At 51.5% G+C, this 16,365-nt stretch overlaps 1 protein-coding gene across 1 annotated transcript in view; it reads left to right on the plus strand.

Annotated features, from left to right (window-relative positions):
- IGSF21 (immunoglobin superfamily member 21) overlaps window positions 1–15,902 on the plus strand; it is a 41,716-nt gene extending 25,814 nt beyond the window's left edge. Inside the window, exons 3-10 of the mRNA XM_056508132.1 lie at window positions 3,146–3,267; window positions 5,317–5,435; window positions 6,232–6,347; window positions 7,863–8,310; window positions 12,693–12,778; window positions 14,636–14,828; window positions 14,911–14,949; window positions 15,753–15,902. Coding sequence (XP_056364107.1) covers window positions 3,146–3,267; window positions 5,317–5,435; window positions 6,232–6,347; window positions 7,863–8,310; window positions 12,693–12,778; window positions 14,636–14,828; window positions 14,911–14,949; window positions 15,753–15,826 — 1,197 coding nt within the window. The 3' untranslated portion in view covers window positions 15,827–15,902. The remainder of the gene's footprint in view (window positions 1–3,145; window positions 3,268–5,316; window positions 5,436–6,231; window positions 6,348–7,862; window positions 8,311–12,692; window positions 12,779–14,635; window positions 14,829–14,910; window positions 14,950–15,752) is intronic.
- The last annotated feature ends 463 nt before the right edge of the window (window positions 15,903–16,365 follow it).

Raw genomic sequence — 16,365 nt, forward strand, 5'->3', positions numbered from 1 at the left:
AACCGTTGGGATGGATCCAGAACCCCTGGGATGGATTTGTAACCCCTGGGATGGATCCAGAACTCCTGGATGGGTGATTCCATCCAGGTCTGTGCCCTCTGAGGCCGAGCAGCCTCATCCCACGGGTGAAACCCCACAGAGAAGTCCCACAGTGCACCCAGCACCCAGAGTTCCATCAGTTCCCCCGGATTCCCCAGGGATGAGGGACGGGCAGGGACAATCGGTGCCTCCGGCTGGGAAACCCTCAGCCCCCGGAGTGCCGCCGATTTCAGCATTCCCGGGATGAGCAAAGGGAATTTTCCCCGGAATAAACAGGAGCACATCCCATGGGCGGAGGCGTTAATTAACATCCAACAATCCCCACACCTCCGGAAGGTGCGATGCTCCCGGGAGCAGGTGTGAACACGGATCCGCACCTGGAGAGCTCCCAAAAAAACCTCGGCAGGAGGCGGGGGTGGAGGAATCCGCTCGGGATGAGGCTGGGAACACCCGGAGCTGCTCCTTGGCTCCGGGTGCCTCCAGGATTTTCCTGATCGGAAAAAAACTCGCGGCCCTGGAAAACTCCTGGTTCAGGATTTTCCTGCCCATTCCCTGGAGAATCAATCAGGAAAAATTCATTATCCTGGAAAACTCCTGGAGTTCTCCAGCATAACGAGTTTTTCCCAGTCAGTTCTCCAGGGAATGGGCAGAAAAAAAACTAAATCCAGAGTTTTCCAGGATAATTATTTTTTTTCCTGGTTGATTCTCCAGGGAATGGGCAGGAAAATCCTAAATCTGGAATTTTCCAGGATAATTAGTTTTTCCTGTTTGATCCTCCAGGGAAAGGGCAGAAAAATCCTAAACCAGGAGTTTTCCAGGATAATGAGTTTTTTCCTGTTTGATTCTCAGGGAATGGGCAGGAAAAGCCTAAATCTGGAATTTTCTAGGATAACGATTTTTTTCCTGTTTGATTCTCAGAGAATGGGCAGGAAAAAACCTAAATCTGGAATTTTCCAGGATAATGATTTTTTTTCCTGTTTGATTCTCAGGGAATGGGAAGAAAAATCCTAAACCAGGAGTTTTCCAGGATAACGAGTTTTTTCTGTTTGATTCTCCAGGGAATGGGCAGAAAAATCCTAAATCCAGAGTTTTCCAGGATAATTATTTTTTTTCCTGTTTGATTCTCAGGGAATGGGCAGGAAAAGCCTAAATCTGGAATTTTCCAGGATAATGAATTTTTCCTGTTTGATTCTCCAGGGAATGGGCAGGAAAATCCTAAATCCAGAGTTTTCCAGGATAACGAGCTCTTCCCAGTGGTGCTGACGTGCACACAGAGCGCTGCAGCCGCTCCAGGGAATTTTCCCTCTTTCCAGAGCAATTCCTGTTTGCTTGGAGAAAGGGAATCCATTGATCCATCCTCAGGACACGGGGCCTGGATCAGATCCCAATTCCAGCCCTTTCCAGCCGCTCCCAGCTCATTCCCTTCATCCTCCATCCGTCACTTCCTGATGATTTTGGATCCTCTGGGCATCCTGATGGGAGGCTCCGAAGGTTTTAATGGATTTTGGGATTTTTTTTTCAATTTTTGGGGTCACTGTGGAGGGCAGAGCAGCAGGCAGGAGCTCTGCAACAGCCAAATTTTGTCAGGAATGAGATTTTTCCTGGGATTTGAATGAGATTTTTCCTGGGATTTATGGATAATGCAGGAAGCAGAGCCCGGAATGTGTTGCTGAGCCCCTGTTCCTAAAATTCCTGGATGTGGAGATATCCCTTGGGACAGGAACCATGGGATGCTGCCCAAATATCCTCCTTTTTTTATTCCCAGCAGGAAGTGTTGGGCTGCAAATTCCTGTGGAGTTTCTCTTCCCAAAATTTTCCCTCAGGCTCGGATAAAAGGCTGGAATTGGGGCTGATCCCTGGAGAGAGAGAAATTCCTGATGGGCCTTTTCCTGGGAGCCATGAACCCCCTGGAATTCCCTCAGGGCTCTTCCCACACTCCCAACCTTCAGGGAATGTGAGGATTCCCGGAGGGTGAATCCATCCTGCCCTTGGATGGGGCGGGATTTGGGACCACATCTGTCCAGATGTGCTGGGAAAATCCCAATTCCAGATCCACCATTTCCACCATCCCCAGTGCTTCCCACCCTAAAAGAATCACTAAAATCCCTAAAATCAGGATCCCTTCTCCACCCTGGAGCAGCTTCCAGGTTTCTCCTCAACCACAAAGAAAAATCAGGAAAAATCCGTGGAAACTTCCCGAGGCTGGAGATTTACAACTCCCATCATTTCCCCGCTTTTCTTTATCCCACATCCGTGCCAGGCTGGAATTTCATTCCCATAAAAGCCTCAGCCTGGGATAATAAATTGAAAGTGGTTTTTTTTTTTAGTGACGGATTTTTTTTAACCTCCTTTTCAGCTGCTTTTTCCCATAAAAAAGTGAGAAAAGAACAAAATCAGGAATTTTGGCCGAGTGTTGGGTGGGGATTTGGGGTTTTGTCCTCAGGAAATGTTGGATTTGAGGATTAAATTCCAAAATCTTCTTCTGCTGCTCCTTTATTTTTAAAAATGGGAATTTTCACTCTCTGATTTAGCCCCAAAATTCCCATTTTCCTCCTTATTTTTCCACTAAAACTCCTCCTCAAAAGTAGAGAAGATAAATCTAGAGTTGGGAGACACAGGGAATAAACGAGTTCTAAAAAAAGCAATTTTCCATTTAAAAATGACAATTCCCAGCAAGAAAATAGAATAACAGGATGGGAAATGTGGATTTTGGTTTCATCTCAGCAGGGGCATCAGAAATCCATAAATTCCAAGCTGAAAGACGCTGGAATTCTCTGGATCAATATGGAAATCATGATATAAAAACAAAACCAAAATTTTAATGTAAGTAATTAAGAGCACGGCATAAAATATTAAAATAAAAGTATTTACAGCATTTATTAATAGAGATTAAAATACAAATCGATTTATTCAAATCTAAACAAACATCAAATTATTAAAAATTACATTAAAACGCAGAGACATCTATTCAAATCTAAATCAGCGCGTTCAAATTGAAACAAATCTATTCGAATCGAAAATAAATTTATTCAAATTCTCAGAACAAAAACCCTTTGAAATATTCTAGAAATTCCCAAATTTGGGACTCTGGGATTGTTTCCCGCAGGTCACTGATGGTGGGACCATCAAGCAGAAGATCTTCACCTTCGATGCCATGTTTTCCACCAATTTTTCCCAGATGGAAAACTACCGGAAGCGGGAAGACCTCGTGTACCAATCCACCGTCCGGTGAGTCCTTTTTCCTTTGTCCTGGTTTAAGGACAGGTGTCTGCCAAGAAAGGCAGAATATTCTCTTGGAAATGGAGAATGTAAACACCCTCCCTCCAAATTATTATAATTTTGAAATTAAGGGGCTCTCAGGCAAAGATGTGGGAATTAGGAATAACAGTTCTTTACTAGGAAAATTAAAATAGAAATGCAGTTATAAAGGACAATCTCAAAAGTGGGACACTGAGGATGAGAAAGGGGCGATGGTATGGACCAAAAATGGGGATGGTGAGAAGCAGAAAAGTGGGATGGTGAGGATCAGAAAAGTGGGATGGTGAGGATCAGAAAAGTGGGATGGTGAGGATCAGAAAAGTGGGATAGTAGGGATTAGAAAAGTGGGATTCTGAGGAGCAGAAATGTGGGATGCTGAGGACCTGAAAGGTGGGATGGTGAGGAGCCCAGAGGTGGGATTGTGAGGAGCAGAAATGTGGGATTCTGGGGATCAGAAATATGGGATACTGAGGAGCTGAAAGGTGGGATGGTGAGGAGCATAAATATGGGATAGTGAGAAGCAGAAATGTGGGATAGTGAAGATCAGAAAAGTGAGATACTGAGGATCAGTAATATGGGATAGTGAGGAGGAGAAATGTGGGATGGTGAGGAGGAGAAATGTGGGATGGAGAGGATCAGAACTGTGGGATGGAGAGGATCAGGAAGGTGGGATGGAGAGGAGCAGAACTGTGGGATGGAGAGGATCAGGACTGTGGGATGGAGAGGATCAGAACTGTGGGATGGAGAGGAGCAGAACTGTGGGATGGAGAGGGGCAGAACTGTGGGATGGAGAGGATCAGGAAGGTGGGATGGAGAGGAGCAGAACTGTGGGATGGAGAGGAGCAGGACTGTGGGATGGAGAGGAGCAGGAAGGTGGGATGGAGAGGAGCAGGACTGTGGGATGGAGAGGATCAGAACTGTGGGATGGAGAGGAGCAGGAAGGTGGGATGGAGAGGAGCAGGAAGGTGGGATGGAGAGGAGCAGAACTGTGGGATGGAGAGGAGCAGAACTGTGGGATGGAGAGGAGCAGGACTGTGGGATGGAGAGGATCAGAACTGTGGGATGGAGAGGAGCAGAGCTGTGGGATGGAGAGGATCAGAACTGTGGGATGGAGAGGATCAGAACTGTGGGATGGAGAGGAGCAGGAAGGTGGGATGGAGAGGAGCAGAACTGTGGGATGGAGAGGGGCAGAACTGTGGGATGGAGAGGAGCAGGACTGTGGGATGGAGAGGGGCAGAACTGTGGGATGGAGAGGGGCAGAACTGTGGGATGGAGAGGGGCAGAACTGTGGGATGGAGAGGAGCAGGACTGTGGGATGGAGAGGAGCAGAACTGTGGGATGGAGAGGAGCAGGACTGTGGGATGGAGAGGATCAGAACTGTGGGATGGAGAGGAGCAGGACTGTGGGATGGAGAGGATCAGAACTGTGGGATGGAGAGGAGCAGGAAGGTGGGATGGAGAGGAGCAGAACTGTGGGATGGAGAGGATCAGGACTGTGGGATGGAGAGGAGCAGAACTGTGGGATGCCTCTGGCCAGGCATCCGGGCTGCTGCCCATCAGTGAAGTGACCCCTGTGCAGCCTCCTGAGCGCTCCCAGCTCCCGATCCTTCGGCACAGCTCCTCCTCCTCTCCCGTTCTCCCCAAGCCCAGCTAAAGCCTCTGGATAACGAACAGGCAGATCCACGAGCGCTCTGCGCTCACCCAGAGTTTGGGATTTGCAGTTTTCTCCCCCCTTGGCTGTGCTGGCCTGGCAGGGCCGGTGCCAAGGTTTCCCACTGGCACTCCGTGGGCAGGCGATGTCCGTGGTGGTGGATCTGTGCTCCATCCACGCCTCCTTCAATAACAATCCCCTCAGCACCGGGACCTCCGGCTGCTGGAACACCCCTGAGCTCCTCCCACAGCCCCTGGAGTTATTGAGAGGTTATTGATCCCTGTCCAAGGCCATATCCGGGTGCTGACGGATGGATCCCGCGGGAAATCGGGGTGGGGGCGGGCTGGTGAGCGCTGTCCCTGCCCGCAGCCTTCCCGAGGTCCGGATTTCGGACAACGGTCCCTACGAGTGCCACGTGGGGATCTACGACCGAGCCACGCGGGAAAAGGTGGTCCTGGCATCTGGGAATGTGTTCCTGAACGTGATGGGTGAGCGCCGGGATCGGGACTGAGGGAAACCACGGAGGGGTCTGAGCGTGTGGGAACAGCAGGGACTGGGATTGCTGTGCCATCCTGGGGGGAGGAATGGGAACGGGGATGGGATGGGATGGGATGGGGATGGGAATGGGATGGGGATGGGGATGGGGATGGGGATGGGGATGGGGATGGGGATGGGGATGGGGATGGGGATGGGGATGGGGATGGGATGGGAATGGGATGGGAATGGGGATGGGATGGGATGGGATGGGATGGGATGGGATGGGATGGGATGGGATGGGATGGGATGGGATGGGATGGGATGGGATGGGATGGGATGGGGGTGGGGATGGGGATGAGGGTGAGGGTGAGGATGGGGATGGGGATGGGAATGGGAATGGGAATGGGAATGGGAATGGGGATGGGGATGGGGATGGGGATGGGGATGGGGATGAGGATGAGGATGAGGATGAGGATGGGGATGGGGATGGGGATGAGGATGAGGATGAGGATGAGGATGAGGATGAGGATGAGGATGAGGATGGGGATGGGGATGGGAATGGGATGGGGATGGGGATGGGGATGAGGATGAGGATGAGGATGTGGATGAGGATGAGGGTGAGAATGGGGATGGGATGGGGATGAGGATGGGAATGGGATGGGGATGGGGATGGGGATGGGAATGGGGATGAGGATGAGGATGAGGATGAGGATGAGGATGAGGATGAGGATGAGGATGAGGATGAGGATGAGGATGGGATGGGGCTGTTGAGGACTCCACGCTGACCTCCCGGCCCTGCCCTGGCAGCTCCCCCCACGTCCATCTCGGTGCTGGCCGCGGACACCCCGGCGCCCTTCAGCCGCTACCAGGCGCAGAACTTCACGCTGGTGTGCGTGGTGTCCGGCGGGAAGCCCGCGCCCCTGGTGAGCTCCCGGTGGGATCCTCCCTCCCACCGACACCTGCAACAACCCCACACCTCTGTGAACTCCACCAGACCCACAGGGCCATCCCGCTCCCCACATCCCACCTTTCCACAGAGAATTTCCACCCAAAGGGTCTCTGGGCGTGGACACCACTGGAGGCCCAGGCTGAGCTTGCCAGGCCCTTTTCATGTCCTGAGCTCTTTTTCTCTTTTCTCAGGCTGGGAAGATTTTTTCCCAGGCTGAGGCAACTTCTCAGCTCTGTCCTGGGCCTTTCCCAGGGTGATAACCTTCTGGTAAACAGAATTAATAAACAGAGATTAACACCTGCTGTTGACTGGGAAACAGTTTTGGTGTTACAGGAGATGTTTTCTCCTCTTGCCCAATGAATTTCTGTCCTGTGTGAGACCTGCCAACCCCTCTATAAATATGGTTTGAGTTTTTAATAAAGTTGGGCGCCAAATTCTGGGGGTTTGGTTGCTGGTCGGACAGTCACTGGACAGACTCAGGAGCTCTCTGTTTTCTGTTCTTCAGGTTTGTATTTTATTATAAGGGTGTGGGTGTAGGAGAGAGTGTAGAGCATGGAGAGTAAGAGAGTGAGAGATAACAGCAAGGGGTTGAGAGAGAGCTTAGAGAGAGAGGTCAGAGAGCGATTTCCCGTTCACAATACAATAATTATTCTTCTATGATGAATATTCTAATTTCTATAAACCAACCTAACACAATATACTAATTTCCTAATATTTGCATGCAACCTATAGGAACCACTAAATTACCACGTTTTATGGCTTTCTTATCTCTAACCCTTATCTTCAGGCTTGGGAAGATCTGCCAGGCTGGGGACAGGATGTCTGTTGGCTCTTTGGTATTTGGTACCATCCAAACAAAGGGAGAGGCCTCAAACCTTCACATGACAATTTTCACCCTCTACATCAAAGATTGCCAACACCTCTAATTCATCTCTTGTTTCAGAACTACTTGCCAGGCACTCACATTTTCTATTCCCTCCCCAACATTTCAAGAAGTTGTTGTCGTTACTACATGTGACATGTGGGGATGCCCCTGCCGCGCTCACTGTCCAATTTGTAGCTGATTTTTGGGGAGCTGGATGCCCTCCAACTCCTGGGGCAGCCACACAGAGTTCAGACAGCTCAGAGCTCCAGCAGCAGAGCCCTCAGAGCCCTCCTAGGAAGGAGGAAATCTTGGGACCATGTTGCAACAGATTCATTTCTCCGAAGGGAATTTGCCAACAACGGGTCTGGTCACATTAAACAACAAAAGGGTATTTAGAGGTTTCTGGAGGATTGAACTTCTACCCAATAGAATTTACACATTTCAAAGTAATCTTTAAATTCTAGAAAAGAACCAATTGTTGTAACACTTTAATAGAAATCCTACAAGATAACGGGAGCTAAGGAAAGGGAATTCCCCTTCCTTTGGAATTCCTTTGTTCCAAGGGATAAAATTCCTGTTTTGGGGGGGGAGGCAGGATTCCCTACACCCCTCTGTCCCCTCCAGGTGTACTTCAAGCGGGACGGGGAGCCCATCGAGGCCACCCCGCTGCCGGAGCCGCCGGCCGGCGCCAGCAGCTGGGCCCCGCTCAACCTCCAGCACCGCGACCTGGACGACACCAAGATGCCAAAATTCCCGGCCGGCGACGGCGAGCCGGGCGAGCCGAACCCCTTCCCCACCGCGGATCCTCCGCGGGGGCTGGCGGCCGGGCGGGACCCGGTGACCGAGAACATTCCCGAGACCGTGGTGAGCCGGGAGTTCCCGCGCTGGGTGCACGTGGCCGAGCCCATCTACTACTTCCGGCACACGCACGCGCCCGCCAGCGACGGCACCGTCGAGGCCAGGGCCACCCTCACCTGGACCCTCAACCCCCAGATCGACAACGAGGCGCTCTTCAGCTGCGAGGTCAAGCACCCGGCGCTCTCCATGCCCATGCAGTCCGAGGTCACGCTGGGTGAGCCGACAAATTTCCGCTTTTTAAGGGTTTTTAGCGCTTTGCCCGTTTTTTGGAATTTTTTGCCTCTTTTTTTTTTGGCTTTTCTCTTTCAATTTTTTTTATTTTTTCTCCATTTTTAATTTTTTTTGCTCCATTCTTAACCCTTTTCCCCCGCCCGTTTTTTGCCCTTCTTCCCCCATTTTTGGCCTTTTGCGGTTTTTCTTTTCACTGTTTTTCGCCTGTTCTCCTCTCTCCGTTTTTTGGCTTTTCTCTTTCAATTTTTAAATTTTTTGTCTGGTTTTTAATTTTTCTCTCCATTCTTAACCCTTTCCCCCACCCGTTTTTTGCCCTTCTTTCCCCCGCCTGTTTTTTGCACTTCTTCCCCCATTTTTGGCCTTTTGCGTTTTTTCTTTTCACTGTTTTTCACCTGTTCTCCTTTTTTATTTCTCCTCTTTCCATTTTTTGGCTTTTCTCTTTCAATTTTTTACTTTTTCTCCAGTTTTTAATCTTTCCTCTCCATTCTTAACTTTTCCCCCTCCCGTTTTTTGCCCTTCTTTCCCCCGCCTGTTTTTTGCCCTTCTTCCCCCATTTTTGGCCTTTTGCGTTTTTTCTTTTCACTGTTTTTCACCTGTTCTCCTTTTTTATTTTTCCTCTCTCCGTATTTTGGCTTTTATCTTTCAATTTTTTATTTTTTCTCCAGTTTTTAATCTTTCCTCTCCATTCTTAACTTTTCCCCCTCCCGTTTTTTGCCCTTCTTTCCCCCGCCTGTTTTTTGCCCTTCTTCCCCCATTTTTGGCCTTTTGCGTTTTTTCTTTTCACTGTTTTTCACCTGTTCTCCTTTTTTATTTTTCCCCTCTCCATTTTTTGGCTTTTCACTTCATTTTTTTAGCCTTTCCCTCCATTTTTTGCCTCTTTCCCTCCATTTTTGCCTCTTTCCCCCCATTTTTTGCCTTCTAATGTTTTTTTAAGCTTTTTACAATTTTTGGCCTTTCCTCCCTTCATTTTTTTTTCCTTTTCCTTTTAATTTTTTTGCTTTTCTCTCTATTCTTGTCATTTTTCCCATTTTTTGCTTTTTCCCCCATTTTCCCCCCATTTTTGGCCTTTTAAAACTTTTTTTCAACTTTCTTACCAGTTTTGGCCTTTTCTCCCCATTTTTTTGCTGTTCCTTTTAATTTTTTGGCTCTTCTCTCAATTTTTGGTGGTTTTTTTCAATTTTTTTGCTTCTTTCCCCTCATTTTCCTGCATTTCTTTCATTTTTTTGCCTTCTTTTTTTTTTTTTTTCATTTTTTGGCTCTTTTCCCCCTGTTTTTTCTAGGCTTTTCCCCAGGGGTTTTGGGGGGTTTTAATTAATTTTGCTTTCCTTGCATTCATTTTCTCTCTCCTTTTCTTCTTCTCCTTTTCTCTTGGGCGTTTTCAGGCGTGTGTGGGGTTCCCACGGGGCTGCATCGGGATAGAGGTGGTGTTGCCAAGGCTCCACAAAATTTGGGATGAGGAGAGGGAATCTGGGATGTCCATCAGGCGGGAGAAGGGATTTTCCAGGGGTTTATGGCCCCTCCAGCCAGGGGGTTTGCTGGGATAAAGAGGATTTTTGGAGAACCAGAGAAGGAAAGGGGGTCACATCCACCCCAGTCCCAGCAGATCCAAGGACATCCCATGACCTTTATTGGCTGCCACAAAGCTCATCCCAGTGGGAATTTCCAGGCAGGGAATTCCCGAGTTGGCTCCTGCCCGTGGAGCTGTGACAGGTTGATGGGATTGAAGAAGGAATTTGGCTCCCCACATTCCCAGGCTCCTGGAAGAGCAGAAGCTCCTCAGGGGATCCACGGGTCCTTCACCTTTCCTGAGGCTCCAGCTGGGGGAGGCTGAGCCCTCCACGGGGTTTTCCAGCCTCAGGACTCCTCTGGAAAGGCTCTCCCAGCCTCCAGCCAGGTGGAGCCTCCTGGGCTTTGCTCCAGGACCAAGTGGAGCACTTGGCTCCTCATCGTCTCCTGGAGAGCTTCTCCTCGGCTTCCCCACGTCTTCGCGTTAAATCTCCTCCCCAGAATCCAAACCCTGCGGAAATCCTGCATTTTCCCACTTCCTGGAGCTCTTTGGGTTTAGATCCACCAAGGCCAGCACCTCGTGGCTTTGCTGCTCCTGCCCAGGAGGTCCATGTGGATTGGCAAAGCTCAGCCCACATTGCCCCTGTCCCCAAATCCAGGGCTCTCCTCGTCCCCTCAGGTGTCTCTGCAGCTCCTGGGGTTCCCACCCACCCCCATTTTTTGGACACCATCCCATCAGATCCCCATTAACCCCTTCCCCACATCCACAGTATAAATACACACCATAAATAGATATAAAATACAGATTCCCAATGAAACAGAAGATATTCCTAATAAAAGCTGAATTAAACCCAACACCAACCCAAAATCTGCCCTTTGGTCCCAGCCAGGGCGTGGTGGGATCATCTTCAGCTCATCCTGCCCGGTCCTGCTGCAGAGGGAACAGCAATCCATGGTCTGTGGGGTGTCCAGGCAGAGCAGCTCAGGCCATTCCAGTGCCCTCCACAAAGCTCCCTGCTGCCTCTTTGTCCCTCTGTGTCCTGCCACGCTGGTGTCCAGGTCCATTTTGTCCCATCCATGACAAAGCTTGGATGGACAAAGCACGACCTCACTCCTGCCCGATCCAGCTTCTCCTTCCATAAAGTCCAGGAAGCTCCTGGGATGTCCCATCCTCCTTCTGGCCCAGCAGGGACATCCAGAGAACCCCAGGTGGAAGCAGCAGCAGATCCTGTGGAGTGTCTCTCCCTCACAGCAGAGTAAATCCCCAGCCTGGCATGGCAAAAGGAATTCCTGGTTTTTCCACGCTGTCCTTGGGATTTTGCACCACCCAGGCTTTGGGGTTGCCTCCTGTGCTAACAGCACCTGGGTGAGACTCATCAAAGCCACAATTTTTGGGAATGCTCCTCTGAGTGTCCATCTCTGTGGCTTCAAACCAGCCTGACCCCTCTTGGCCGTTTTTCTGAATGCTGGGAAATAACTCCTTGCCCTCAACCCAGCCCATCCCAGCCATCCACCAGCCTCATGTCCTGCTGCCCGGGGGCTCCTTTCCCTCCCTGTCCATCCCTCATTCCGCTGGCACTCAGCCCAGCCATCAGTCACAAAGATGTCACCCCCCCAGGCTGTCCCCCCTCCACGCTGGGATCATCCATCAGAACCTCCTTAACCCACCAAGGGCTCAAATCCTCATTAACCCACCAAGGGCTCAAAACCTCGTTAACCCACCAAGGGCTCAGAACCTCCTTAACCCACCAAGGGCTCAAAACCTCGTTAACCCACCAAGGGCTCAGAGTCTTTAACCCACCAGGGGCTCAAAACCTCATTAACCAAGAGCTCAGAACCTCCTTAACCCCACCAAGAGCTCAGAACCTCCTTAACCCACCAAGGGCTCAAAACCTCGTTAACCCACCAAGGGCTCAAAACCTCGTTAACCTACCAGGGGCTCAAAGACTCGTTAACCCACCAAGGGCCCAAAGCCTCATTAACCAAGGGCTCAGAACCTCCTTAACCCCACCAAGGGCTCAGAACCTTTGTTAACCCACCAAGGGCAGCCCCGGTGCCGGGAACTCCACGTGGTGTTGGGGAAGTGTTGGGGAGAGGAAAGGTGTGGCACTGACATCTGCTCCTGTCCCTCCCTGAGGTGACACTGACATCTCCTGTCCCTTCCTGAGGTGGCACTGACATCTCCTGCTGTCCCTCCCTGCAGTGACACTGACATCTCCTGTCCCTCCCTGCAGTGGCACTGACATCTCCTCCTGTCCCTCCCTGAGGTGACACTGACATCTCCTCCTGTCCCTTCCTGAGGTGGCACTGACATCTCCTGTCCCTCCCCTGCAGTGGCACTGACATCTCCTCCTGTCCCTCCCTGCAGTGGCACTGACATCTCCTGTCCCTCCCTGAGGTGACACTGACATCTCCTGTCCCTCCCTGCGGTGGCACTGACATCTCCTGCTGTCCCTCCCTGAGGTGACACTGACATCTCCTGTCCCTCCCCTGAGGTGACACTGACATATCCTCCTGTCCCTCCCTGAGATGACACTGACATCTCCTCCTGTCCCTCCCTGCGGTGGCACTGACATCTCCTCCTGTCCCTCCCTGAGGTGACACTGACATCTCCTGTCCCTCCCTGAGGTGACACTGACATCTCCTCCTGTCCCTCCCTGAGGTGACACTGACATCTCCTGCTGTCCCTCCCTGCAGTGGCACTGACATCTCCTCCTGTCCCTCCCTGAGGTGACACTGACATCTCCTCCTGTCCCTCCCTGAGGTGACACTGACATCTCCTGTCCCTCCCTGAGGTGACACTGACATCTCCTGTCCCTCCCTGAGGTGACACTGACATCTCCTGTTCCTCCCCTGCAGTGGCTCCCAAGGGTCCCAAGATCTCGATGACGCCGACGAGGGCGCGCGTGGGGGACACGGTGCGGATCCTGGTGCAGGGATTCCAGGTGGGTTCACACGGTGGCACAGCCAGCGGATCCAAGGGTTGTGGGGCTGCCTTGGTGGCCTCGGTGGCGTCACAGCCCCTGAGCTGGGATGGGTTGGCCAAAGTTGTGGCTGTTCCATCGTGGAAGTGTCCAAGGATGGGTTGGGTTGGGATTGGAGAAACCTGGGATAGCAAAGGTGTCCCTGCCCATGGCAGGGGTGGGATGGGAGGAGGTTAAAGGTCCTTTCTTACCCAAACTCAAACCTAAGCCCAAACTCAGACTCAGACCATATTCAAACCCAAACCCAAATCCAAACCCAAACACAGATTCAGATCCAAACTCAAGCTCAGACCCAAAACTTAACCCCAAAAGCAAACTCAGACCCAAAGTCAGACCCAAACTCAAAAGCAGATTTAAACTCAAATTCAAACCCAAACTCAGACTCAAACCCTAAAGCAGACTCAAACCCAAAACCAAACTGAAACTCAAACCCAGACTCAGACTCAGACCCAGACCCAAACTCAAGCTCAGACCCAAACTTAAGTTCAAACTCAAATCTAAACCCGAGCCCAAAGTCAGATCCAAGCCCAAAAGCAGACTCAAAGCCAAACCCAATTCCAAAATCAGATCCAAACTCAAACCTAAACCCAAACTCAGACTCAAACCCAAACCCAAGCTCAAGCTCAGACTCAAGCTCAAACTCAAACCCAAACCCAATCCAAATCCCAATATCAGACCCAAACCCAAACCCTAATTCAAGCTCAAACCCAAACTCAACCTCAAACTCAAACCCAAAGTCAGATCCAAACCCAAACCCAAACCCAATCCCAGAATCAGACCCAAACCTAAACTCAAACCCAAACCCAAACCCAAACTCAAACCCAAACCCAAACTCAAGCTCAAACTCAAGCCCAAACTCAAGCTCAAACTCAAGCCCAAACTCAAGCTCAAACTCAAGCCCAAAGTCAGATCCAATCCCAAAGTCAGACCCAAACCCAAACTCAAACCCAAAACCAGACTCAAACCCAAACCCAATCCCAGAGTCAGACCCAAACTTAAACTCAAACCCAAACCCAAACCCAAACTCAAACCCAAACCCAAACCCAATCCAAATCCCAAAGTCAGACCCAAACCCAAACTCAAACCCAAAGTCAAACCCAAACCCAAAACCAGACTCAAACCCAAACCCAGACCCAAACCTAAACTCAAACCCAAACCCAAACTCAAACCCAAACCCACAACCAATCCAAAGTCAGACCCAAACCCTAATCCCAAACTCAAGCTCAAACTCAAACCCAAAGTCAGATCCAATCCCAAAGTCAGTCCCAAACCCAACTCAAACCCAAAGTCAAACCCAAACCCAAAACCAGACTCAAACCCAAACCCAATCCCAGAGTCAGACCCAAACTTAAACTCAAACCCAATCCCAGAATCAGACCCAAACCCAAAACCAATCCCAAACTTAAACTCAAACCCAAACCCAATCCCAAAGTCAGACCCAAACCCTAACTCAAACCCAAACCCAAACTCAAGCTCAAACTCAAGCTGAAACTCAAGCCCAAAGTCAGATCCAATCCCAAAGTCAGACCCAAACCCAAACTCAAACCCAAACCCAAGCTCAAACTCAAACCCAAAGTCAGATCCAATCCCAAAGTCAGACCCAAACCCAACTCAAACCCAAAGTCAAACCCAAACCCAAAACCAAACTCAAACCCAAACCCAATCCCAGAGTCAAACCCAAACCCAAACCCAATCCCAAAGTCAGACCCAGACCCAAACCCAAACCCAAACCCGAGCCCAACCCCACCCCGCCCCACCCCAAACCAGATCTATGATTCCCGCTCCGGGCCGGCTCCCCCTCCCGCCCTGTCCCCGCAGAACGAGGTGTTCCCGGAGCCGCTCTTCACCTGGACGCGCGTGGGCAGCCGGCTGCTGGACGGCAGCGCCGAGCACGACGGCAAGGAGCTGGTGCTGGAGCGGGTGCCGGCCGAGCTCAACGGCTCCATGTACCGCTGCACGGCCCAGAACCCGCTGGGCTCCACCGACACCCACACGCGCCTCATCGTCTTCGGTACGGCCCCGCCGCGCCCCCCGCGCGCCCCCGCGCCGACCCTCCCCCCTAAAACTGTCCCTGGTCTTTGTCCCCCCCGCAGAAAACCCGAATATTCCCAGAGGAACGGAGGACTCCAATGGTGAGCGGCGCTGGCGGTGTTTGGGGTTCCGTGGGAAGGCTCGGGGAGGGAAGGGTCGGGTTACAGGGGCTGGGCTGGCCTGGGGTCATCCAAAGCCTCGCGCGTCTCTCCTTGCCGTGTCCCAAGCTCCTGCCCATCCTTCCTTGACGCATCCCAAGCCCTTTCTGATCTGTCCTTGCCTCGTCCCGAGTCCTTTCCCACCTCTCCTTCCCTCATTCCCATCCCTTTCCCACCTCTCCTTCCCTCCTTCATTCCATGTCCTTTCCCACCTCCCCTTGCCTCATTCCCAGCCCTTTCCCATCTCCTTCCCTCATTCCCAGCCCTTTCCCATCTCTCCTTCCCTCATTCCCAGCCTGTTCCCATCTCTTCTTGCCTCATTCCATATCCTTTCCAATCTCCTTGCCTCATTCCCATCCCTTTCCCATTTCTTCTTCCCTTGTTCCAAGCGCTTTCCCATCTCTCCTGGCCTCATTCCATGTCCTTTCCCATCTCTCTTTCCCTCATTCCCATCCCTTTCCCATCTTTCCTTCCTTCATTCCCAGCCCTTTCCCATCTCTCCTTCCCTCATTCCCATCTCTCCTTCCCTCATTCCCATCTCTCCTTCCCTCATTCCCAGCCCTCCCCTGTGTCCTCAGGAATACCCTCCCACCAAAAGCAGCCCCACAGACCCTCCCACCCCATCCCTCATCTCCACCCACCCCCAGGGCAGGTTTGAGGGGGGGTCCCTCTCCTAACCAGCAGTGCCCCCGTTTGCTCTGGGATGCAGCTCCAGGAACTCCTGATCCCTTTTTCCTCCTCTCCAGGTTCACTTCCCGGCCACTGCGGCTTCAGATTCGTTTTGGCGCTCACCCTGACAGTGATCCTGGAGCTCACGTGAAGCTCCGCCACTCTCCTCCTCCTCCTCCTCCCCGCCAGCTCCTCCTGCCGTTCCTGCCTCCAGCCATCCGGTCTCCTGCTCTGTTTTTTTTTCTATACTCTCGACAGTCTCGGTCTCTTTCCGTGTCTTGGCTTCCTCAGATGATTGAATTAAAGGGAAAAAGGAAAACCTCTCCTGGGAGAAGGTCGTAATTCGTGTTTTACCTGTGCTTGGATGCCCAGCTCCGTCTTGGGGTTCCCAGTTCTGTCTTGGGGTTCCCAACTCCATCTCGGGGTTCCCAGCTCCACCTTGAGGTTCCCAGTTCTGTCTTGGGGTCCCCAGCACCATCTCGGGGTTTCCAGCTCCTTGTCAGTGTTCCCAGATCTGCCTTGGGATTCTCAGCACTGTCTTGGGGTTCCCAAATCTGTCTCAGGGTTCCCAACTCTGCCTCAGGCTTCCCAGCTCGATCTTGGGGTTCCCAGCACCATCCTGGGGTTCCCAGCACCATCTTGGGGTTCCCAGTTCCATTTTGAGGTTCCCAGCTCCATCTCGGGGTTCCC

The sequence above is a fragment of the Oenanthe melanoleuca genome, chromosome 21 (genome assembly GCF_029582105.1).
Source record: "Oenanthe melanoleuca isolate GR-GAL-2019-014 chromosome 21, OMel1.0, whole genome shotgun sequence".
NCBI lineage: Eukaryota > Metazoa > Chordata > Aves > Passeriformes > Muscicapidae > Oenanthe > Oenanthe melanoleuca.